Genomic DNA, 23,526 nt, shown 5'->3' with positions numbered 1-23,526 from the left:
TTCAGGTCAATGTGGCTGAATTCAGATGCAAAACTAATCGGTGTAAATATCAATGTAGGACTATGAAAAAAGGTATTAATACACCCTGGTGAAACTTGAAAAATGATTAACTATACGTCTCTCTGGTTTGTCGATCAAGTCCTGAAAATTGTAAGTGCAGTTTAAAAGTTTGAATTATTCTTCTACAGGTGACCATATATATATTTCAACGTGCCAGTTAGCAGACTTCTATGGCTTATTGACTTTGTGTCGATTTGAAGAGTTTGGATGTATGTACACTTCAACTGCCAAATATAAATGTCCTTTTTTTGAATCAGTGTCTTATTTACCAGAGTACACACATTTGTAAAAAACGGGAAAGTTTATTACGTTCAAAAAAGACATTTTCTACTTCACATAGGAAGATAAAAGAAACAAATGTTTTCTTAAAAATAAAAAGGGTACATATCGCCTCAAGCAATGGAATGTGGTACAACCAACAGGCATAAATACATTTTTTTCAATTAAGTACTAGTAAAAAAAAAAAAAAACTAGCAAACAAAAAAACTAAACCAGCACAGCAGCGGTGTTTTAGATAAGTGTCACGGTAGGCTTGTGAAGGAGCACTTCCTAAAACAACGAGGTCAGTCCATCTGGGTTTCACACAGTACATTATCACAGCCTGCCAAACAAACACAGACACTAGGACTAATGATACCGGAGCTGGCTGTCGCCCTCGAATTCTGACACTGTACTCAGTAGATTTAAGTTCAGCTTCACAACTTGAGCTTTTTCCTGCGTCCACGGCCGTCTGGGGTTGCCTCCGACTTCCGTTTCTGGGCCTGGGTGGGAGGAGAAGATTATTAGGAGAGATTTCACGAGTCGCGACATTAAAGTCGACGACCATCCAGAGTAAGAGGGCCAGGAAGCAAACCGCAACACTTATTTGGCATCAATTATCAAGTGGCTTGCTTCCTTCAACGTGAGATGGATTTGAAACTTACTGAGGCATTCTTTGGGCCGCGTTTCTTCTTCTCAGCCTTCTCCCTCTCCTCCAGCTCCATGTTCTCTCTCTCTATCAGTGTAATCAGGGTGTTGCATCGCCTCTGTAGCTCCTAAACACAGCACCGAACATCATTTTCAAAGCAACCTTTTTTAAAAACATTCATAACAACAAAAGAGAAATAGTAAAAAAAAAAATAAAATAAAAATAAAAATAGCCAACGTTTACCATGGCAGTCCTGGATTTGAGGAACCAGTCGAAGCGGAACTGAGGCGAGTTGCGGATGCACTGCCGCAGCTCGTCGTACACGCTCTCCTTGTCGAAGCCCAGCTTGTGCAGCATACAGATGAGGAAGCGGTCCTCCTCCTCCGTGTAGTTCTTGCCTTTGTTGGTGCCATAGGAGATACGGAGCTGATGGAAGGGAGCCTTGTAGCGACCAATCTGGGCACGGAGATGAGAAACGGTGAGGGATCGTTAATGAATTAAACAGGAAGAGCAGATAATGTGATCAGGAGACAAGCAAGATTAAGAGTCAAAGTGTTTTAACACGACGCTTAATGAGATTAAGCTAATTAGGTAGTTTGAGCGACGAATGATCAGCCACATGGTTGACAGTCAGCTACCTTTGAGTCCAGGGCTTTCTTGATGCTAATCCTTCTCTGGATCCTGGCTTCCCCTCTCTCGATCTGGGCCATGATCTTCTCGATATCCTGCAGCTCATTGCAGCGCTCCCAGAATACAGCTGGAGGATCAAACCAGCACAAATTCAATTGGTATGCAAAGAACTCTGAAGTTTGCCTGTGAGATACATAGTCGATAAAAAAAACCCGTTGTCATTACCAGAATATTCCATGACTTCCTCTGGCGTTTTACCCTCAACCTCTCGGGCAATGTTCTCAATATCGTCTCTTCCCCACTTCTCGTTGGCTTTGATGAACTGGTTGAAGTCACGTTTGTTCCAAATAGTAAATCCCTGCAATGAAGGTACAGTTGATCAAAATATGCACAATCTAGAACCCTGGGACACAAAACACTTAATTAGCACTTGCGGCATATTATCCTTGAAATTGATTGCATTTGGGGGGGAATAATCAGTACCTGTTGCAGCAGGTTCTCCTTCTCCTCAAGCTCCTCCTCTGTGAGAGCCTCGGCCTCATCGATCTTAGTCTGCTCTTCTTTCTGGAGCTGGGCCGAATTCGCCATTTCTGGATTACGTGGAACCTAAAGAGACACAGCCACAGACTGAATTGGAGACATTTCTACATGCGTGTACAAATTATCTAATTCTCATCAGAAGAACATCTCTGTACCTTGTAGCCGATCGTCTTCCTGTAAAACAGAATCTCCTTTTCTAGAAGCTCAAAAAGACGTGGCGGGAAGAACTGGAAGTCCTGGACATTTGGCTGCTTGGGAGGGCGAGGAGCCTGGGAAATGGAGTCAAACAAATGTTATGCCTCGACCAGGATAACATGCCATCCAGACCAGGAGTTTAACTACATATTCTGTTGCATTAATGCCTTAAATCCTAAGTGTGCTTCTAAAGTGATCCCTCCCTACCTTGGGCGCTTTGGGCTCACTGACTCGCAGAGCCTCTCTGAAGTAGGCGTCCACAGCGTAGTTGGCTTTCCTTTCTCTCTTGGGCGGCTCGATCCAGTTGGTAATGACCTGAATGAAGAAGCAAGAGAGGAAACGATGTAAAGACTCAAAAGGATCTTTTTGTTGGAGTTAAAGACTGAATACTGATGTTTTTTTTTTACCTTTTTCTTCTCTCTATAATCTTCTCCTTCAAATTTGTACACACTGCTGTTCTCTGTGTCCATGGTGAAGTTCCTCAGAGTGCTCTCACCCAGATTACACATCTTCTCCTTCATCTCCATAGTCTAGCAAATGACAATATCAGAGTGTTCATTTTATGGCAAGTTCAAAAACTAGAAAACAAACAAAACAAAAACAAAAAAGCATCTTCCTCTCCTGCATCCAGACTCACCTTCCTTTCACCTCTCTCCAGGATCGCGTCAATGTCATCGTCTGTGATCTCGCTCTCTTTGGAAGCAAACACGTGCGTGGCTCCGTGGCGGATGATGGACAGCATCTCATCTTTGCCCAGCTTGTTTGCGCTTGGGTCAACTAGTCTTCCTGTTAAACAAATAGATGACAGCTTAGTGGCTCTTCTATTGGTATGTTGTGTACTGTCCCAACTTCTCAGAGATATTTTCTGTGCTAACAAGACGGGGGAAAAAGGAGTTACCTTGCTGGATGACAATGGAGTCCAGGCGCAGTTTCATCTCGGCCCTCTCCACAATCCTCTCCTCCACCGTGTTTTCAGTGATGAAGCGAAAGACGCGCACCTGTTTCTGCTGACCAATCCTGTGAGCTCGGTCCTGAGATTAAAAAACATAAAACTGGTCATGTCCAGTGCATCTGAAATCAAAGTTCTACAGCGTCCGCGCTTACTTTCAGGGAAAAGGAAATGTGATCCTGTAACTCCTTGCTACCGTTCAGTACTAACCATGGCCTGGAGGTCAACTTGGGGGTTCCAGTCGGAGTCGTACAGGATGACCACATCTGCTGTAGCCAGGTTGATACCCAGTCCTCCAGCTCTGGTGCTCAACATGAAGATGAACTTGGAACTGTTGGGCTCATTGTATGCGTTGATAGAGATCTGAAAACACACAAAGACACATGAAAATGACATGTATTATTATTAAAAATGCATCTTATAGTTGACTGAGAAAAGACAAGACCCAAGCGCCACACCTGTCTCTCCTCGTGCGGCGTCTGGCCATCCAGGCGGCAGTAGCAATAGTTCCTCCACATGCAGTAGTCCTCCAAGATGTCCAGCACTCTGGTCATCTGACTGAAGATGAGCACACGAGAACCTGGAGAGAAGGAAAGACGGTACGATCAGTCAACGTAGTGTCGTCCTAATGCAGTCCTTTCACACAGTTTGAACTGATCTATTCTGGGAATGTGCTGTGTGTACTGGAGATGTGGTTCCTCCATTCGGTCTGATCGAAGCTATGTAACAGATCAGACACTTGAGTTTGACTGTGTTGGGTGTAGGATAGTGGTGGAAAGTAAGTACATCATTATTATATTTCAGAACAAGAGCAAAGGTTAGAGAAGAGTCCAAAAAATAAATGTATATTTGAATACAGTAGGATTTTACTTGACTTGTGGAATAAAGTATTTTATGGTATTGGTACTTTTAACTGAGTACTACTTCCACCACTTATGAATAGTTAACGCAGGTGTTGTTCCTTTTGTATCTTAATATTCTAGATTTCAGGATTCTGAAATAGAAACACTTCATCTAAAGATGATAACAATAAATTCTGCTGAAATGACAGCATGGCCATCTACATACCCTGAGCCTTCATCTTGGGAAGCAGCTTGTCCAGCACCACCATCTTGCCACTGTTCACCGCCAGGTGAAGGTCCGTCGTGTACGGGGGACCCGGCTCGGCTCCGTCGAAAAGGTACGGATGGTTGCAGCATTTCCTCAGCTGCATGAGAACGTTCAGGAGACGCATCTTGTCCATCTTACCCGCCGAGTTCAGAATGTCTATGTCCTTCATCAGGATCCTTGTGTACCTGATGGTTTGTGACATGAGGTAATATTACATAATAGTGTCGAACAATTTAATATCAGTACGAACAAAGAAGCTTAGGACAAATTACAGCTCGACTCGGGATGCTTACCACTCTCGCTGCATCTTACTCAGGCCCACATACATCTTGATCTCTTTTTTCGGAAGCAGAGTCTTCTCTACGTCGGCTTTTATACGACGAAGCAAGAAAGGACGCAGAACCTATATTTAAAAAAAATAATAAAAAATGGCCGCTCAAAAGGAGTGCTTTAACCCACATAAGAGGAACACATCTGGAAATGTACAGAGATTAGTTGGAAGTTGACCTGAGGAAAATTCAATACTTACAGTGTGAAGACGTTCGACCAACTTTGTGTCACCCAAGCAGTTGTTGGTGTCAAACCAGGAATCAAAGTCCTTTGGGGGAAAAATGTAATTAGTACCAGAACACAGAGCAGTTTTCTTCTAAATAACAGACCACATCAGTGCAACTAGGGATTCCAGCTTGAAAGAGCCTTCATCTTCTAGTGAAAGTCCCCGTTGATCTTGTTCATGTCGAGGCGATGCCTACCTCGGCTGAGTTAAAGACATCAGGCAGCAGGAAGTTCAGCAGAGCCCACAGCTCGTGAAGGTTGTTTTGCAGGGGCGTTCCAGTCAGCAACAGACGATTGGTGGTCTTAAATTCTCGCACAATCTCTGACAGCTAGGGGAAATAAATTGCTTTGTTAGGAAATCTTGTGAAAGTGGCTCCGCCATATGTAAATGTCCAGTTTGTTTCAGTGGTTGTCTGACCTTTGATTTCTCATTCTTGATCCTGTGAGCTTCGTCAATGACCAGGTAGCGCCAGTTGAACTTCTTGAACACTGCCTTCTCAATGATGAGTATCTCGTAGGATGTGACGCACACGTCCCATTCTCCAGGCAGCAGCACATCTCTGATCAGGGCATTCTGAAAGTGATGCAAAAATCATTCAGCCTTTTAGAATTGTAGATTTGAGTTATTTTCTATTAGTGAAGCTAAAGTTGGCCGTAGCCCTCAGTGACAGATTTCCTACTTGAGAAAAAAATCTTGTGCACACCGTTAATAACACACACACACACACACACACAGTCAGTAATATCACTACTAATATCCCATCAGGGAAACCAATGAAATGATTTAACTTGTCTATAAATAATGCTTAATGTTAAGCTGGTGTAACTTGGAATAAATGTAACTGTAAAAACACATTAAAATCAAACAAAAAGGAAGCATTACAGAGTAAAATATCACATTATGGTGAGTATTTCCAGTTACATTGGGCTTTTCAGGCAATAGTAATATTCTGACTCGGCCTACCCTCTCTTCTCTGTCTCCGATCAGGCAGACTGCACGGAGTGAAGGCACCCATCTCTTAAACTCATTCATCCAGTTGTAGAGGGTGGACTTGGGCACCAGCACCATGTGGGGACCGGGGATGTTTCTGTAGTGCTTCATATAACCCAGCAGGGAAATAGTCTGCAGAGTCTTCCCCAAACCCTAAGAAGCAGCAGAGCGTGTAAACATATATTTGTCACTCCGTTTTAAATGTAGAGGTAAACTGCTTTGACTGTGAGAAAGTACTGACCATCTCATCAGCAAGGATGCCGTTGATGCCATTCTCATACAAAGAGATGAGCCAGTTCAGTCCACGGACCTGATAGTCTCGCATTTTTCCAGCTTTGACGTCTAAATGAGAGACAAGAAAACACATTATCATTACTTCTGCTCATCATATACATTTGCAATACACCTTTCTCTCCAGCCAAAATGAAAACGGGCCATTGCTTACAGGAGGGAGAGGCATCAAAGCGAGTGCAGACATTAGTAGTCTTGGTGCTCTCGTTCAGAAGCTCTTCATCCTCCTCTTGCTCTGTGCGGCGGTGTCGGTTGCTGTTAAAGCACAGAAAAGAAACGATGATTCATGATCACAGTGGGAGTAACCTTCCTAAATGAGAAAAAAAACAAAACATGTGCGGACGTGTACTCACTCTCCGACAGACAGCAGGTTCTGTTTCTCATCATTCTTGATGCGAGGACGCCCCGGCTTCATCTTCAGAGGGGAGGTGGGGGTCTTCTGTGCGGCTGGTTGGATGAAATGAGCAAACAACTCTGTTTGCTTCAACAGGTACTCAAATCTGTTGGTCCGGTCTGTTAGCTAGATACACAGGAAGACAGTCTTGTTAACTTATCCAACAACAGAGTGGTGAGCCATGTAGTGAAGGCTGTCGTTAAAAGGTGCCGTACCACTTTCTCCTCGTAACCTGGAACAGTCGTGGACGATGAAGCATCTTGTCCATCGGCCCCTGCATCCGAAGATGACTCTTTTCCAGCATCTGAAGAATCAGACTTCACCTGAGCAGAAAAAAAAGTAAACACCAACAGTCTTGTTTACTGGCAATCCTCCGATTTGCTTAACAACAACAACAACAGACGAGACAAACTACCTGCTCTGTTCTGGGATGCTCTCTGGACAACACAGAGGAAGCAGCAGAGAGACACCATATGGAAAAACGCCTCGCTATGGACTCCCAACCTCCCCTACACAAAACCTTAAACACTCTGAGCAACTCCTTCACCTATCGGGTGTGAAGGAGCCCTACCTCAAGTCTTTTGTCCTCGCTGCAGTTACCATTGTTCTGAGAGGAGCACAAACTGGATCACAGGTCACTCACAGTGGATCAACCTTCTGCGGTGAAATGCAGCCTTTTTATTACACACATTTCAGTTCTCTCTTTGTTTTTACTGGTTTTTGTGCTGCTAACACTTTGCTGACACTCTGCCCACCACACAATTTGATTTGCTCAAGTGCAATTTTTGTATTTAACGTATTATTTGTCCCTTATTTGTCTCAATACACATTGGATTTACTATTAATGCTAAATACAGTGTTTACTGCCCTTGCTTGACGTTATCTGTGGTGTATTTTAGTATGATAGGTGTTCATAATGTATTGTAGTACTCTGGCCAGTTATTGTTACTTATTTATACCACGCGTCTGTTCCTGTACTTCGATTGCTGTGACACGCAGTTTCCCTGCGTGGGATCAATAAAGTTTGTTTCATTTGATCTTATTTTAAATGCTGTAACGGAACCCTGAAAAAAAGCAATTGATTTTTAAGGACTTTAAATCAACACAAAGTGCAGCGGAAGGCACGTTGCGGGCATAAAGCAGCATCCCTCGGTTACAAAAGCCGTTTATGCTTCACTGTCCTACTGAAAACAAAGACGCAGACAGGACAGCTCAGCGGGGTTCATTTCACGAGTTTTTTTTTTTTAATCACAAGCAACTCGCTGAGTGAATCTGGACTGGGAGTAAATAAAATAAACACGCTGGGACTTTTTAACGTCATGGTCGAAGGGTTGCTAGCTGAGCTAGCAGTGTGAGCGTTTATGAAACAGGCTGGCCTTGTTGCTGCCCTGAGCTGTTGTTGTCGTGAGCTAATGGTAGCGCCGCGGCTAGCTAACTAGCTAACCAGTTAGCTCAAAGAGCCCGCAGTACCATTAACACGGTGAAAGTTAAAACAGCCTACTTTGACGAATAAGTGGGCAAAAAAAAACGTAGGGGTTATTTTACAGAGTTTAAGACTTGTGCTGCGCGTCCGTGAAAGATGTCCGCCGTGCTGAGAGGAGACAATAACGTTAACGTTACCCATTTTAAAACCATCTTACCTCCGCTCCTCCTCCGGCTTCTTTAACTTCAGGCTGCTCTTCTTCCCGCTGTTCCACGCAGTTTAGGATTTCGGACATGTCGAATTTCCACTTCGATTGGGAAATATCGTAATTTGTGCCTTAAATGATCGCGTTATAAGAGACGTTGACGATTTCCCGAACTTTCTCGCAGTAAATAAGAACTATCCTGTTGTTTATATGAAAGGCATACCGGTTGTTCACAGGCAGCACGTTCCCGCTAGCAAGATGTTAGTCGCGTTCACACAGCGCCAACCCCGCTGTGTCCGAGCTATCGCGAGACTTGGTCATGATGCATTTAGGGCCCTGTAAAAATTAGTTTTAGCTCAGTTGATTTCTTTACAGCTGATTTTGACAATGACCTCAAATATTAGCATGTGTAGTTACCCAATTTACTGTCTGTCTTTACTGTGCAATCTACAGCAAGTAGACTAAAATATATGTTTCCTGTCCATACAAAGTAATTTACTACAGTATATTGACTTATACCCGAAAGGAGTGACTCACTTTTTGTACCCTTATGATTACCCCGATAAAGTAAAAAAAAAAATGATATGCAAGGCCTTATAAGTTAATACAGCTCTAGATTTATACAGTATTGCTATATAATTTGAAATTGTACCATTAATATAGTCAATATATTGTCTCCATGTTATTTTAAGATCGATAACAACCCCGAGGAATTTTGTCTCAAAAAGTCTTTCAATTTTATCGTCACAGATTTTTCCTAAATTAAGTGGTATCTTCCAATAGTTAGTTTCCTCCAACTAACAGTCCACAACCTAAATAGAATGAATCTACAATGATATAAATTAGATACAAGTAGAAAATCCTTTCAATAGTATATTAATAATAATTAGAAAAAAACACTGCTTTGATTATTTAAAGATGTTCATCAATTTTCTCATTACATTACATTACAGTCATTTAGCAGACGCTTTTATCCAAAGCGACTAACAATAAGTGTATTCAACATAGGTAGTCTCAACCCATTCTGTAAAAAAAAACTTTTGGATATCGCTAAACTGATCATGAAGATAAGTCCAAATGTGTGATTGTCAGGTTGATATATGTATCTTTAAAGAGGAGGGCTATTCAGCATGGCCTTCATAAAAGCTAAGATAAACTTGGCCCGATAAAATATCATATCCCCATATTATGTTATCAAAAACACCTCTTTTTGGTCATTTGACAGTAAGGTGTACTTCTCTGAATACAATGTATGTACTCTGCATTAAGTCTTTCAAGCCTACATATTTAAATGCAGTAAATCATACAGCATCATAATGATATAATTATATAATTGCAACAACTACTTCCTAGTGCACATACACACACTTATATAGAAATGACGACTATTTTTTTTCACTAACAACTAAGCCAAAGGAAACACCAAACAAATTCTGTTGAAGCGGGAGATCAATTTTACATTATTAAATAATAACAGAGTAACAATGTAAAATATCAAATACAAATATTAAATGCACAATTTATACAATAAGAATAAAATAGTACAAATATTAGATACAAAAATGCACAGTATATACAATCAATGAAATAGAATAATATTAAATTAACTAAGTATACAGTAGTGCAAAGATTTAACCAAACAACAAACAAACAACAGAGTAATGGTGTTATAGTTTTGTGATTGTGATACCATATTTTAACGTACATTTTCATATTTTTAAATCATGTCTTATACTGTTATACTGTATTGTTATGCACCAATCAACGTTTGTTGATAGACAATTTATTTTCGACCAAAATCCAACTTCGCCCCGGACCTCCAATCCAAAGTGGAGGTTAACGAGGGGTATTTGAAGGCAGCATGTCAACTGTACAGAAACGGCTCAGAAATACCCTCATACCGTAAAGAAAATTTGACAAAAAAATATAATCTGTGATTCAACCTTTTCAAAAACATCGTTTACGGAGAACCACTAAAGATTTTATCACTCAAATTTACAAACTGCGTCACAGGCAGTGTTAAGACGAAAATCACTTCACACAAGGGTCCTACCAACTTCTCTGTCCATAGGAATGACGTCGTCGGAAGGGTAATCAGCTGATTTTGAGCGATCAAATGAACCAAAATAACATAGTTTTTTCTATCTAAAGACGGTTAACATCTACCGACAACTGAAGATATTCGATTTGGACATTGTTGACATGCTTTATTTGGGTAAGCACAGATCGTAAAGCTTCTGTATTGCGCAAATACTTGACCGTATTTATGCTAAGTCAGAGGAACCTAACGTTACCGAGCTAACGTGTAGGCCTGTTTGGTTGCTTTGTTCGTTTTTGTTGTTGTTGTCGAAGGATTTTAGTAACACTTGTTGCCTTGTAGCGGCGGAACGGGCTCCAGCTGTTTACTTTTAGCTATTAAAGCCATGTTTTAACTGCCGGTCGCAAATAAATAACGGTTAACGTTACAGCTAGCGTTAGCAAGCTAGCCGCCTGTATCCACACAGAAGCACAAATAGGGGCTAACGGGGGAAACATCCGATGTGAAGTCATTCAATTTTCGTTTGATACGTTGTCTAACGTTAATGGGTTCTGTGGTGCTGCGGATAGCTAATGGATTTTGGACTGAGGACATAAAAAAAATAAAAGACCCCCCCCCCCCCCCCCAAAAAAAAAGAAAATGATGATCAAAATTTGGTTAAAAATCAATCGCGTGATAGAATCCACTTAAATATTACATCTGCTTTAGATCTGTTCACATTTTAGCATATTTTGGAAAATATAAGTTTTTCAAGTAAGGCAATTGTTATTGTAAAACTAACTTATCCTGTGTTTAGGTTACTCTTTTTTATATATATATATATATATATATATATATAATATAATGACTCTGTAGTTAACAACCTATTTAGCTTATTTCATTTGACAAATGTGTCCACTAGATGACAAACCAAAATTAACAATTTCTAAAATCATTTAGTTGTCAAATCCATTTTTCAAGCAAACCTTCAACATTTTCTGTCTCCGGCTTCTCAGTTGTAAGGATTTTCTTAGGTTAAATTATGGAAAAATGTAAGAATGTGTAACACATTTTTGGTTTTCAAAACGATTGTTTATAAAGCTATTTTTGAGGGTTATAAGTGTGAAGGAAATATATTTATTTCATCTTTTTTATATTCTTGAGGGTAGCTTGATTGATAAGAATGTAAGATAGGCATATATATATATATATATATATATATATATATATATATATATATATATATATATATATTAGGCATTATGCTTCTGCCTATAGCCTTTCAGTCATATTGTATACTAGATTTTATATTAAATATTTTATATTAAATTAAATAGATAAATAAAAAAACACTACTACTTGGAATACTATGTTGACCATTTCCTTCAATTTTTTTGTGTGTGTAAAATTGATTTGAAAACATAAAAAAATAGTCTTTTAGTTCCTTAAATGTAGTTGTCAAAATTAGTTGCCGTTCTGGTATTGTATTTTTAGAAATGTCCCTGTCTTTTGCACAGCACAGCTTTATGCAAAAACCTGAGATTACATTGTGTGATACTTTAAAGTCTTGTCACATGATATAAAACAACCCTTTTCACCTCAATAGTCACATCCCAGTAAAGTCTACAGGCTCTACGTTTCAGTTGCAGCACATTAACGCTGACTACACATTGTCTACCTTTTCAATGCTCACAGTCTGTGCACTCAATGAATGCAGACAATGTGTGGACTCTAGACTGGTAGAAAGGACCCTATGCACTTACATAATACCAATCTAGTACCCCTGTAAGCCGTGACAGTGAGCCTGCATCTACAATACCAGGACTCTGAAACTGAAGCAGCTAAATGGAATTCAGCTGTCGTTCATTTTTGTTTTATTTACATCTGTCGGTTTCCTACTGTGACATGTCAAAATATCCTCTGTGAAAAAAGACCTATTGGACAGGACTATTTGGATATGTAAAGTCATTAGAACTACAGTACAAACTGATATTACATGAGGCCCGATCATTTATTTTACGGTTATGTATAAGTGCAGAAGTTAATGTGATCTTTTCAAGTGTCCGCTAATTATTTCCTCATTTGCCTTCTGCAGACCGTCATCATGGACAAGATTTTGGAGGGCCTCGTGAGCTCCGATCACTCCATTCCAGTGAAGAGGGCCATTGTGAAGAAGGTAGTGGAAGCGGCAGAGAAAGAGGTGTCGGAGGAGCAGTGTCAGGCGTTGTTTACCCTCACCACCCGCCTCATCTTGCTCGGTGAAGATGCCTTTCAGAGGCAGATCGGCTTCCAGGTTTTGGAAGCCTACGCGCGTTACCACCGCCCAGAGTTTGAGCGTTTCTTCAGTAAAGACTTTGTCCTCGGTCTTCTCCAGCAGGGCTATGTCCAGCTGGACCGCAAAGACCCAGCCATAATAGACTACATTCACTGCTGCCTGCGGCTGCTCATCAGCTGCCCCTCTGTGCTTGAGATCTTCGCCGTGGTTCAGGTGGAGGTTTTGAGGATGGTGTGTGAGCGTCCCGAGCCAGCTCTTTGTGCCCACCTGAGCACTTTGCTGTCCGACTTCGTGCAGTGCATCCCGAGGGATAAGTCGGGCGTTTTGTTCTGCCAGCAGCTGGTGAGGACCATCAGTTACTTCCACTGCTTCGCCAGCCAAGAACGGGAGCTGAGAGAGTATGTAGGCCAGGTGACGAAGGTTAGCACCCTGCTGCAAAATATCTGGAAGGCTGATCCAGCCACGCTGCTTCCCTCACTGCAGGAAGTCTTTGCTATTATCTCTTCCACAGGTAAGACTCTTTCTGTCCTTCCTTTCTTTCTTCCTTCTAAAATGTCTATAATACATAGAGCAAAAACAGCCATTACTTTTCTCTAGGGTAAGTTTAGGGACACCTGGAATTAGGTACAGATGTTCTAAAGAAGCTTACGGATTTATTCATAGATTTATAAACCAGTAATGAAAAAATAGTATTTGCATTTGGCAGCATGGGACCATGACTTATGACTCTCCCTCCATAAATCTTGCCAGTAATACCAGGGTTGTTAGCACATGATGGAACACCGAGGAACAGTTACCTTGTTTGATTTAGTTGTTTTTTTTCAGGGCCCTGCCAAAAGCTGACTTTGATCCTTTAGTTCTCTCATTTGAATAGGTTGGCTGATGTTCATCCATTCAGTATTATTGGCTCGCTGATTATTGTCATTTTCGTGGTAATGGCCTCACTTTACACTTGCTTGGAGCAATCCCTGGAGCAAAAACAAAAACCCTTCAAATCCACAAGGTGTGCATTGTCGTCATGGATAAATATTGAAGCATTAGCTGTGAAGATGTGGTGGAGTTCAGAATACTAATATAGTGAGCAGCACAAAATAACAGCAGGCAGCCTGCTTCAGTGAGCGATGGAAGCAGAGCCGCTTTGGCTTAAAAGGCCGCCGCCTTGTTTTCAGTTCCATTTTTCAGGCGAGCTGTGCTTCTAAAATGCTGGTGTCAAAATCCTGTCCCACTAACAAATCAACAGATCCACACTCCTCTTCCCAGATGTTACACAAACACTATGGAACTACTGTATATCCAAATAGTACAATAGTAAAAACTCGATTTCATCCCAAGTCACAGGAGATGGACAAAACAACATGAAGAGCTTAAACATAAGGCCTTAGTTTGTGGTGGTGTTGCAAAAATAACAGATGCTGTGTAGTGATGTGCCACCTCTACTGTGATTGATCTCCTGCAGACCCCTCCTTTGACCCTTCCATTGCTCTGGCCAGCCTGGTGCAGCACATCCCCGTCCAGATGATCACCGTGCTCATCAAGAGTCTCACCACGGACCACAATGTCAAAGATGCAAGCATGACGAAAGCACTCTGCAGGTTCCCTCTCGCATTGAATCATCCGAGATCGATGTTGCCATAACTTACCCGCGTGTTTGCACATTGTTCTCACTCCGTGTGCTTCTCTCTATCTACAGGATGATTGACTGGCTTTCTTGGCCTCTGGCCCAACATGTTGATACCTGGGTCATCGCTCTACTGAAGGGACTGGCTGCCGTTCAGAAGTTCACTATCCTCATAGACGTCACTCTGCTTAAAATTGAACTGGTTTGTAGTGGGAACTCGTCATTTTGATTTGTTATGGATGAAGAAAGGAGAAGAAGCCAGTCATAAATTGCATGAATTAAAAAAAAAATAAAAAAAGCTACGCAGATGTTAAACTGCAGTAATAATGAAGCTGGATTGCAGCATTTTGTTCGTTAAGATATATTACCCAGGGCTGTATAAATGTATTAATGATTTTGTTTTTGAACCCATAGGTATTCAGTCGTCTGTGGTACCCCATTGTGCGGCAGGGAGCGCTAGCTGTGCTCTCCCACATGCTGCTGAGTTTCCAGCACTCTCCTGAAGCCTTCCATTTGGTACGGGATCTCCTGCCTCCTCACAGCCCATTTCCCCTCTCATACGGCCACTCGATTGGTTTTCTCATTTTCTTCTCTTCTGGCTTAAATGACTTCAAAGCCGCATAGACTTCTTTTCCCAGAACCCCCAGGCTCGGCAGCGCTCTCCCCTCCTAATGATGTGTGAAGCACTTAAACGTCGGGCAATGGCCCTTGAGCTGGACAATTTCATTAGTATCTAAAAAAAGTATATATTCTCCAAAATACTCAGCAAATGAGGCTGAACCCTCTGTGGGGTTCCCGATGGGCAACTACCCTCTGGCTGACCGTGCTGCATGTTTCTGTGATTAATATTAGCAGCACCTTCCAGCACCACGGTGTCCTCAACGTTTGTGTCTTATCTTTATCCCTCACCGTCCCAGGTTGTTCCACACGTGGTGCATCTGGTCCAGTCTCTGAGGACAGACGGTCTCCCCACCAGCAAAGCGTTCTTGCTGCAGTTCACTGAGCTCATACACTGCATGATGTACCAATACTCCGGCTTCCCTGACCTCTATGACCACATACTAGAGGCCATCAAGGTAAAAGAGCATATTCTATATATATATGTTTTCATGTATATAGGTATTTAAGAAAATGTTGCTAAAACAGTTAACTTAGAAGGATATTTACTACATTGCATAAATAATCAAAAGCTTTAAGAGTTTAATTGTCAACTTCTTCAGTGTGCTCTCTTATCTAATATTTTAAATGTCTCTTCTCAGGATCTCCCAAAACCCGGAGAGGAGAAGATCAAGCTGGTGTTGAATCAAAGTGCCTGGACGTCCCAATCCAACTCATTCGCCTCAGGTCCTCTGAGGCAAGTTGGAAAGTCTGAGACCGGCAAGACTGGCCTGGTCAACCTGGGGAACACCTGCTTCCTGAACAGCATCATCCAGACCCTCTTCATGGCCACAGAGTGAGTTGTGTGTGTGTGTGCAAGAAACACGTGCACACTTGTTGCATTTTTATATTTGTATATTGAAACATACATCACGGACAGTCTGAGTGTAGTTAACCTTTTTATTTTTTATTTTTTTCGCAGTTTCAGGCGGCATGTTTTATCATTACATCTAAATGGTTCCAACCCGCTAATGAAAAAGCTCCAGCTGCTCTTTGCTTTCCTTGCACACACTCAGGTTAGTGTTGTCCTGTGTAATAGATATATACAGAGAGAGGGAGCTTTTATTATTGATGACACAACGAACTCTGTGGTGCCTGTCTGTTTCCTGCAGAGGGCAGCATACGCTCCCAAAAACTTCTTGGAAGTATCTCGGCCTCCCTGGTTCAATGCTGGCTCTCAGCAGGACTGTTCCGAGTACCTCCGGTTTCTTCTGGACAGGTACGGTCGCTCTCCAAGCACATTAGATGAATCACAGTTGGATTGTGTCAAGTTAGTGTGTGTACAAAATGTCTTTTTCCTTTATTGTTCCCCTTGATGAATGACACGAGGCAAAACTGTGCAATGTTGGCGCAACATCTTTGTGTCACTAAATGCAAACTGGAAAAAAGCTTTTGCTATAAAGAACGCATAAAGGGTTTAGAGTGTTGAGTGAGCATGACTGTGGGTTTCTGATGGTTTTCTTTAGAACTAATGGACGTGACTGAGGGGTTGATCTGGTACACTATCACAGCAGTGGCACACATTAAAATCAATATTGCAGTTGTATTTTCTCCTCTAATGTTGAGTGCCCCCTTGTCTCCTGATCCCAAGGTTGCACGAAGAGGAGAAAACACTTCAAGTCCTGGAATCGGTTAAGCCAAAGGTTGCCCCCCCCGTTGACACGAGCAGCAAAGACCCAGCGGGTCCGACTTCTCCAGAGAACGGCGAGGAGTCGTCTTTGGCTCCAGCGGAAATCAAACCCGAGGATGACGGGAGTACTTTGATAGAACGGGCGTTTGGGGGGAAGCTGATCACAGGTATTCGCTGCATGCAGTGCAACGGCATCTCCGAGAAAGAAGAGCCTTTCACAGACCTCTCTTTGGCCTTCTGTCCTTCTGCCTCTCAGGGCGGCCCTCAGCCCGAGGGGCCCTCTGAGGAACCCAAGGTTCTCTGTCAGGGATCCGTCAATGGCGGCAGTGAAATTCCTGAGCCGGGCTCGGCCAAAGCACCAGCTAGCAATGTCCATTTTGTGCCCGTGACGAATGAGCCTCCCCTGTCTGTGCCTGACTTGGTGAACTATTTCCTGGCTCCAGAGATCCTGGATGAAGAGAATGCCTATTTCTGTGAGAAGTGTAGCTCCCTCCAGCGGGCAGAGAGGACCATGAAAGTGGTGTCAGCACCTGAATACTTGATCCTCACCCTGCTGCGATTCTCGTACGATGCCAAATGCCACGTCCGGAGGAAGATATTGGACAACGTCACCATCCCGCCACTCATGAGACTTCCTGTCCACGCCCCTTTAATGCCTACACAATGTTCCTCTTGTACCTCTTCTCCTCTGCAAGTGGATTCGCCCGAGAGCAGCGAGAATCTGGCGAAGAAGCTCAAACCGTCTCAAAAGGACGAGGAGGAAGAGGAGACGGAGAGAATAGCTGGAGAAGAGCAGATAAATAGAGGCGGCGAGATGTCATTCCAGTCAGTGCCCTATGTCCTCAGCTCGGTGGTGATGCATTCTGGGATATCGTCGGAGAGTGGCCACTACTATTCTTACGGTCACAACATTAATGGAGCAGATGGAGCACAGCATCCAGCCAACCACTTTGCCCTCAAGGAGGATTCGGGGAATGGCGACCCCGAGTGTAGCCTCTCCACTTGCTCCGCTCTCTCAATTCCACCTGAACAAGGAGGCGCGCTGCCTAATAGCGGCCAGGAGGCAAGGGACTGGCTGCTGTTCAACGATAGCAGAGTGACATTCACGTCCTTGCAGTCGGTGCAGAACATTACAAATCGCTTCCCCAAGGACACGGCGTATGTGCTCATGTACAGGAAGCAGGAGCTACCGGGGCAGAACATAAATGGGGGACTGATGGCAAATGGAATGAGGTTGAGCGTTGAGCCTCCCCTGCAGAAAGAACTACTGGACGCTATAATCAAGGACAACAAGCTGTATTTACAGGTATGTGGGGGTGAACCAACGAAAAAAAAAAAAAACTATACTTCTCCCACCTACAGGCATTGTGTCGCTCCCTATGAATTATACCAATTAATGCTAGCCAAGTGTGAAGTGATTAGCATTAGAGCAAGTATTTAATCTGCTGCTAAGAGGTTCATTGGATATTTTGGGTGAAACCACTGCTTATTTTTCATGCTTCCCGTGCATTTGACGCGTAACATCATTCCCTCTAAGCGTGACGTTATTATGGAAGTCGAGGGCTGTACAAGACTCTCTCAGGTGGAGAGAGGCTGAGTGAAAACAGAAGACTAAGAGAGTATAGGATTTTCTTTTTTTTTGACTGAACTTGAAGCCAAATCTGAACTGTCCCGTTACAAGACATGAGGTGCAATTTCACGAGTCATTGAACTGTGTTGTGTAGAGTTGACTTTCTAGTGCACTCGTATGAGTGAGTAAAGTAAATCACCTCTAGAGGGTGCTGTAATAATGTTAAGTGACAGCTCTGTCAAATTGAACTACAGCTGTGCCAAATTAGCTCTTTGGCATATCTCATATCTTTGGCATATACACGTAAGAAGTGATCTAACGCCGACACATTTCTCTTTCCTCCACGCTGTCAATAGGAGCAGGAGCTCAGTGCTCGGACCCAGGCTCTCCAGGCGCCGTCGTCGTCCTGCTCATTCAGGCCCAACGGTTCAGATGACAATAACCCACCAGGGAGCTGCGGCCCATCTGGTGGAGGGGGAGGGGGTGGGGGCTTCAATACCATTAGTCGACTGGTCTTCTGAAGGAAAATCTGCTGCAGGAAACCAGATGAACTGGCACTGAAAGAGTCGAGAACTGATCATACCATAGATGTGCATATAACCCCCTGAAAAGAGCACTGAAATCGAACGCACACACACACACACACACAGCGTCTGTGCTGATTCTGATACTACAGTTGTTTTTGTTCTTACTAAAATATTTTCTACACCACTGTTTCACTCTTATTATTTGGTTGCATTTTATTTATTTTAGATTGGGTTTTTGTTTTGTGATCTCAGCATTGTAATCTTTCATTAAACTTCCAAATTTCAAAACTTGCAAATGTGTTCTCTCCCTTAAATTTAAATGACAGTAATAATAATCGATTGCATACATTGATAAATGTGTGACACTGGTTGAGTCTAGAACATGCTCATGTTATCTGGCTTGTCGTGGTGTTTATATTACCGCACACACACACACACACACAAATGTATGCAAATACATGCATGTGCAGTGCACCGTACAGAAGAAAGCATTCAACTGTAAGATACATACATACATACATACATAGATATGTAACAGACTTTTTTTTTGATTTGTCATAGTTCTGAACATGCAGCTCACAAACTGTATTTTTCTGATTTGCATGCAGCTTTTCTTCACGAGCTGTTTTCATGATATTCGGGTCTTTTTTGATGTGTGCTTTGCTGTGTTTTACAGGTTTCATATCCCATGCAATAAATGTACATACTGAAAAATATCATGGAATACGAAACTGTGTGGACAATTGAATACTACATTTGGGTAATCTGCACGATAAAGGCATTTTCAACATGAATATTTAATGCTGACTAATGGGTGGTGTTTTGAACATATTTGACAACAGTTAACTGTTTGACGGCATATTTTAATGTATTCCTCTGAGTTGATCATTCAGGGAGACTTTGGTGTTCATGCTGATTTTATGTGCCTTTTTGATATATTTAATGCAGATTTTGGAAGAGGAATTTGTCAGGATACACACCTCAGCTGTACTGTGTTAATATTCATATTGGCTTCACCTGTCCCTACAGTAAAAACAAACCCGTTTACGTTGTATTGTCTTACTTAACCAGGCAGGTTATTTAAGGTAAAGTTATTTAAAGAGGTGGTCAGATGTTGGGGATTTAACTATAAATATAATGGCTAACATGACAATAGAAATGTTAAAAAATAAGAAATTCTAAAGATGAAAGGCAATTATTGAATGCTCAATTGAGCCGACATGACTAATTTATCTGGAAATGTGAAGGAAAACACCAAAATGATGAGTGTTATGCTTAAGCATACCTCAATGTCTGCATGACCACTTGTCACATTTCCACTGCATAGAATATATTAACCACAAGGAGCCATCTCGAGTGCTACATCTTGTTTTTTATGGGATGATCACCCACTGTACATGGTTTATATTCTTTCTTAAAGTATATACAGACTTTTCAACACGAATGCCAGTTTTCTTCTAGATCTAAGTGTGACAAGATGGATTTGCAAATAATACATTTTCTTTATTAAATAGATGCTTCAAAATGAAAATGATTAAATGTTAAATTCAGCATGTTATTGACACTACTAACCTCAATAATGCCACTCCAAAGCATGCAGCTTTTTATGGTGTAAGCTACTTTGTTGATTTAAAAAAAGAAAGAAACGGGAGTGTACATTGTTGCATAATTCATCAAAACAAGCACATGTATCATAGTTTTGCTTCAACTGCAAAATATTGTTTTGCATAAACGGAAGTGAGTATACAAAGCAGTGTCTGAAAAAGGAACTGGGAAATCACATACAGTCACTTACTGTTCTTGGGCTAATAACAAATGACAATTCTAATGAAGCAACAGCAAAGGATTTACATAGGTGCCATTTATTACTAATTAGGGATTGAAATGGGAAAAAACTGTTGTAGCACAAAATCTTTAAGGGAGAAAAAAATCACTGATTCTCAACTATTAATCAACCGAAGCATTCCACTTTTCACCTCACATTTGTTGAACACCATTTATGGGATGATCTATCTTCTGTTCAATTTAAAGTCATATTAGGATTTTATCATTTTAAAATTCGTTATAGGTTTTGTATAGTGCCATACATTGCATACAGTACGCATATTCATTTGGAATGTACTGACAGCAAGCCCGGTCTGTTTATCTGGTGTCATTACAAATTAGTTTTGCACTGAATAGAATAGAATAGAATAGTACTTTATTCATCCCCAAGGGGAAATTTGTCTGTGGCAGCAGCAAACAGAGTGCACTCACACAAACACTGTAGATTTATGCACCTGTAAAGCAACACGACGCAATATTAAAGACAGCTTCACAGACACAAATGCACAGCCTCTTAGACATGCCACATTTAGGAAGCATGGTGCATCCAGAATGTTGCACACAAGCTAATTAATGCTGTACCGAGGACTGTATAGTGCTAAATATATGGTGGGCTGTCATGAAAAATGATTCATTAACAGGAATTGGTGTATTGTGTCTACATCCTGTAATTGCTCCCTATTTCTTCATCAATACCACGGCTGTTGAAAGAGGTAATGTGCAATGGCAAAATCATTAATCGTAGACTACGGAGGAACATCCTTTGGGGGGAAGTGTTCACCATTACAATGGCATTCCAATACGATTCCTCGGATACCATTGGGAGTCTACAGGGACCACGTCTTTGCTGTTGTGAAGTAGACCAGTTGTGAGTGATGTGTCCGGTATATTGATCAGATATGGTAAACCAGATCAATATTACACTTTACAATACCTTTATCTACCATTGTGGTGTTTGACAGTAGTTTAGAAAACTACTGATCTATCTATCTTAGAATTCAGTTCAAAAAATAATCACATGCTGACAAAAGATATCTCTGATATAAGTTGTAGTTTCAAGGCATTGTTAAGAAGTAAAAAAAGACTAAATATCTGATATTTAAACTGTTGTAATATATGTACAACAATGAGACTTCATACCACAGAAGATAAATGCCATAATATGACACCTTGAGTGCACTGTCTTCCTTCCTTCTATCCTGCGAACATTGCATGATTTTATAAGGAGTTTTTCACGCATTATGGATAATGTAGTTTAGACGTGCAATGATTCCTTGGGAGATTTTGGTTCAGACTGAGGTGGGGCCTTTCTTTGTCTTCTCTGCAATTGTCTGAGTCCACTTTTTGTAATCACCCAGAGGTGCACGTGGCTCTGTCACACCATGTTGCATCTATCAAACCGTCCTACAGTCATTTGTTGTGTTTTGGGACGGAACACAAACGATTGTTGAACTACATGTCCCATGTTTGAGCTTTATAGTTTTCACTGCACGCCGCCGCCTCCCCATTTCGTCCTCTAGAGTAATTAAGCGAGCAGAGCTACAAAAATGTGACATCCGGTAGTAACTTTCAAAACAAATCTCCAAACGTTGAGGGACGATGTTGAAGGAATGTGATTTGCGTGGTTTTGCTTTCTAAACATGGATATTACCTCGAATGAAGATCATGATCCACGCGTGAAAATGAATTTGGTCCAATTTAAACTCCTGCTTTTACCAAATATAATAACTAGCCACGACTCTGAAAGTTTAGACAAATGAGCATATATAACTGTGACTGCCAAATATCAATTAACAAAGACAATACGGACAATTTACACGTAACATGTCAGTTTAATAAGTTCAAATCGGTGCGATAGAGCCCTTCAAACTAACGTTCTGGACAAGACAAAACATTTATTTTGAAGGAATCCATGAACATCCGCTCGTTTGCCGTTAGGCCCGTGAGCTTGACACCGCCATGTTTCAGAGGAGGGTGAGTTTAGGGAAAGACGGAGCCACACTGTCAATCACAATTAAGGAACCATGGGAGTAAACTGGTGAGGAAGCTCGGCGGAACCACAGTGTTTACGGTGACGATTGTTTTAATTTGCGCAGAAACGACCACTATGCACCGGTACACTGTGGGACATTCACATCTGATCTCGCCAACTGGGAAGCGCTCCACTTTGACGGGAATTAGCATGAGACGTTACATATAACAACAACAAACTTAGCGACTTCCAGTTGCCTGTGCCTTATTTTTTTCCCTCTGCCCTCACAGCGTTCCAGTTTGAACAAAATACACAAGTCACCGTTGATATTTGTTCAAAAGGCGGTGCCGCGGAGGTTTATATTAAACCCGAGTCCTGGATATACCCGTGTTTTTGACTCCCAACTCGTGGAAAATCTGGTCTGTGCATTTCAGAGAACTGCCTGGTCTGCAAGTCGACTTTCGAAGGAGTGACGGTATTTATCGCCCCCCCCCCCCAAAAAAAACACAAAAATACTTCACTCGGAACTTTTTATATATCAATTTTAACCGTTTGAGCTTTGTGCCAACGTGTTTTTTTTTCTTCTTCCAGGTACAAGAAGACACTCCCAGAAACAAACGAAGCCAAACAGCAATCTGAAGGGAGCCGATATGAGTGGGGGAGATGTGGTGTGTTCAGGGTGGCTGAGAAAGTCTCCTCCTGAAAAAAAGTTGAGACGTTACGTAAGTGCGCTTTATAACCTATTTGTTACATTGTGACAAAATAACCTTTTATCACACGAAACGTGCCAGTTCTTCCCCTGGACGCGTTTCACGCGCACGGTTGTGACGGACGTGTGTAGGCCTCGTCTTGTGTGCATTTCAACAACAAAAAAGTTTTGGTATTTTCTGAACCTGAAAGTGACTTCTCCAAACACAGTTTTCCGTGTTTTTTCCCTTGGCAATTAGAGCGGCTTTACCATTACAACATACTATCGCTATTGTTGTTGTTTAGGGTCAAACCCGAGGCCTTTTCTCTTTATTAGCTAGTTCATGCTACCACAACAGCGCTCCAATCTCACAGCATTACCTCTGAGGATTTGATTTTCTTGGACCAATAACACAATTCACAGATTAATTTGGTGAAGCAGTGCTTTCTTTTCTTTTTAATTTAACTGACTCGAATTAACTCTACACAAGGATTGACA

At 41.7% G+C, this 23,526-nt stretch overlaps 3 protein-coding genes across 6 annotated transcripts in view; 2 read left to right on the top strand and 1 right to left on the bottom strand.

Moving 5' to 3' along the window:
* Nucleotides 1–342: 342 nt before the first annotated feature.
* On the bottom strand, nucleotides 343–8,521 carry smarca5 (SNF2 related chromatin remodeling ATPase 5). Its single transcript, XM_076091398.1, has 24 exons — nucleotides 8,263–8,521; nucleotides 6,838–6,945; nucleotides 6,582–6,748; nucleotides 6,383–6,483; nucleotides 6,179–6,279; nucleotides 5,911–6,090; nucleotides 5,365–5,520; nucleotides 5,144–5,275; nucleotides 4,921–4,989; nucleotides 4,685–4,794; nucleotides 4,350–4,576; nucleotides 3,740–3,861; nucleotides 3,492–3,644; nucleotides 3,231–3,363; nucleotides 2,970–3,118; nucleotides 2,740–2,862; nucleotides 2,540–2,647; nucleotides 2,293–2,406; nucleotides 2,081–2,203; nucleotides 1,823–1,955; nucleotides 1,606–1,724; nucleotides 1,211–1,423; nucleotides 984–1,094; nucleotides 343–821 (listed from the first exon to the last, which is right to left on the bottom strand). The coding sequence occupies exons 1-24, from the start codon at nucleotides 8,338–8,340 to the stop codon at nucleotides 756–758; spliced, it is 3,096 nt and encodes a 1,031-aa protein (XP_075947513.1). The 5' UTR covers nucleotides 8,341–8,521; the 3' UTR covers nucleotides 343–755.
* A 1,784-nt stretch (nucleotides 8,522–10,305) lies between these two features.
* usp38 (ubiquitin specific peptidase 38) lies at nucleotides 10,306–19,591 on the top strand. Its single transcript, XM_076091397.1, has 11 exons — nucleotides 10,306–10,465; nucleotides 12,363–13,053; nucleotides 13,999–14,134; nucleotides 14,233–14,362; nucleotides 14,575–14,676; nucleotides 15,078–15,236; nucleotides 15,420–15,613; nucleotides 15,740–15,833; nucleotides 15,930–16,036; nucleotides 16,409–17,753; nucleotides 18,374–19,591. Exons 2-11 carry the CDS (start codon nucleotides 12,372–12,374, stop codon nucleotides 18,536–18,538), a joined length of 3,114 nt encoding a protein of 1,037 aa, XP_075947512.1. The 5' UTR covers nucleotides 10,306–10,465; nucleotides 12,363–12,371; the 3' UTR covers nucleotides 18,539–19,591.
* A 3,070-nt stretch (nucleotides 19,592–22,661) lies between these two features.
* The window catches only part of gab1 (GRB2-associated binding protein 1), a 47,875-nt gene continuing 47,010 nt past the window's right edge, over nucleotides 22,662–23,526 (top strand). Inside the window, exons 1-2 of one of the 4 annotated variants that reach the window (XM_076091390.1) lie at nucleotides 22,662–22,815; nucleotides 22,932–23,062. In XM_076091390.1, the coding sequence (XP_075947505.1) occupies nucleotides 22,991–23,062 (72 nt within the window). In that variant the 5' untranslated portion in view covers nucleotides 22,662–22,815; nucleotides 22,932–22,990. The remainder of the gene's footprint in view (nucleotides 22,816–22,931; nucleotides 23,063–23,526) is intronic. The other 3 variants (XM_076091391.1, XM_076091392.1, XM_076091396.1) reach the window with 3 other exon arrangements.

Source organism: Anarhichas minor, unplaced genomic scaffold (genome assembly GCF_050575085.1).
Source record: "Anarhichas minor isolate MPS153535 unplaced genomic scaffold, ASM5057508v1 ptg000014l, whole genome shotgun sequence".
Classification (NCBI taxonomy): domain Eukaryota; kingdom Metazoa; phylum Chordata; class Actinopteri; order Perciformes; family Anarhichadidae; genus Anarhichas; species Anarhichas minor.
The sequence above is the reverse complement of the archived record's forward strand: the minus strand, read 5'-3'. Positions and strand labels throughout refer to the sequence as shown.

Coding starts and splice junctions, on each gene's coding strand:
- smarca5 (XM_076091398.1), bottom strand. CDS start 8,340: ATGTCCGAAATCCTAAACTGCGTGGAACAGCGGGAAGAAGAGCAGCCT. Junction 3,119..3,230: donor CTCCATTGTCATCCAGCAAG/GTAACTCCTTTT, acceptor TTTGTTTAACAG/GAAGACTAGTTGACCCAAGC. Junction 1,725..1,822: donor GGAAGTCATGGAATATTCTG/GTAATGACAACG, acceptor TTGATCCTCCAG/CTGTATTCTGGGAGCGCTGC.
- usp38 (XM_076091397.1), top strand. CDS start 12,372: ATGGACAAGATTTTGGAGGGCCTCGTGAGCTCCGATCACTCCATTCCA. Junction 13,054..13,998: donor TGCTATTATCTCTTCCACAG/GTAAGACTCTTT, acceptor GATCTCCTGCAG/ACCCCTCCTTTGACCCTTCC. Junction 15,834..15,929: donor CTTTCCTTGCACACACTCAG/GTTAGTGTTGTC, acceptor TGTTTCCTGCAG/AGGGCAGCATACGCTCCCAA.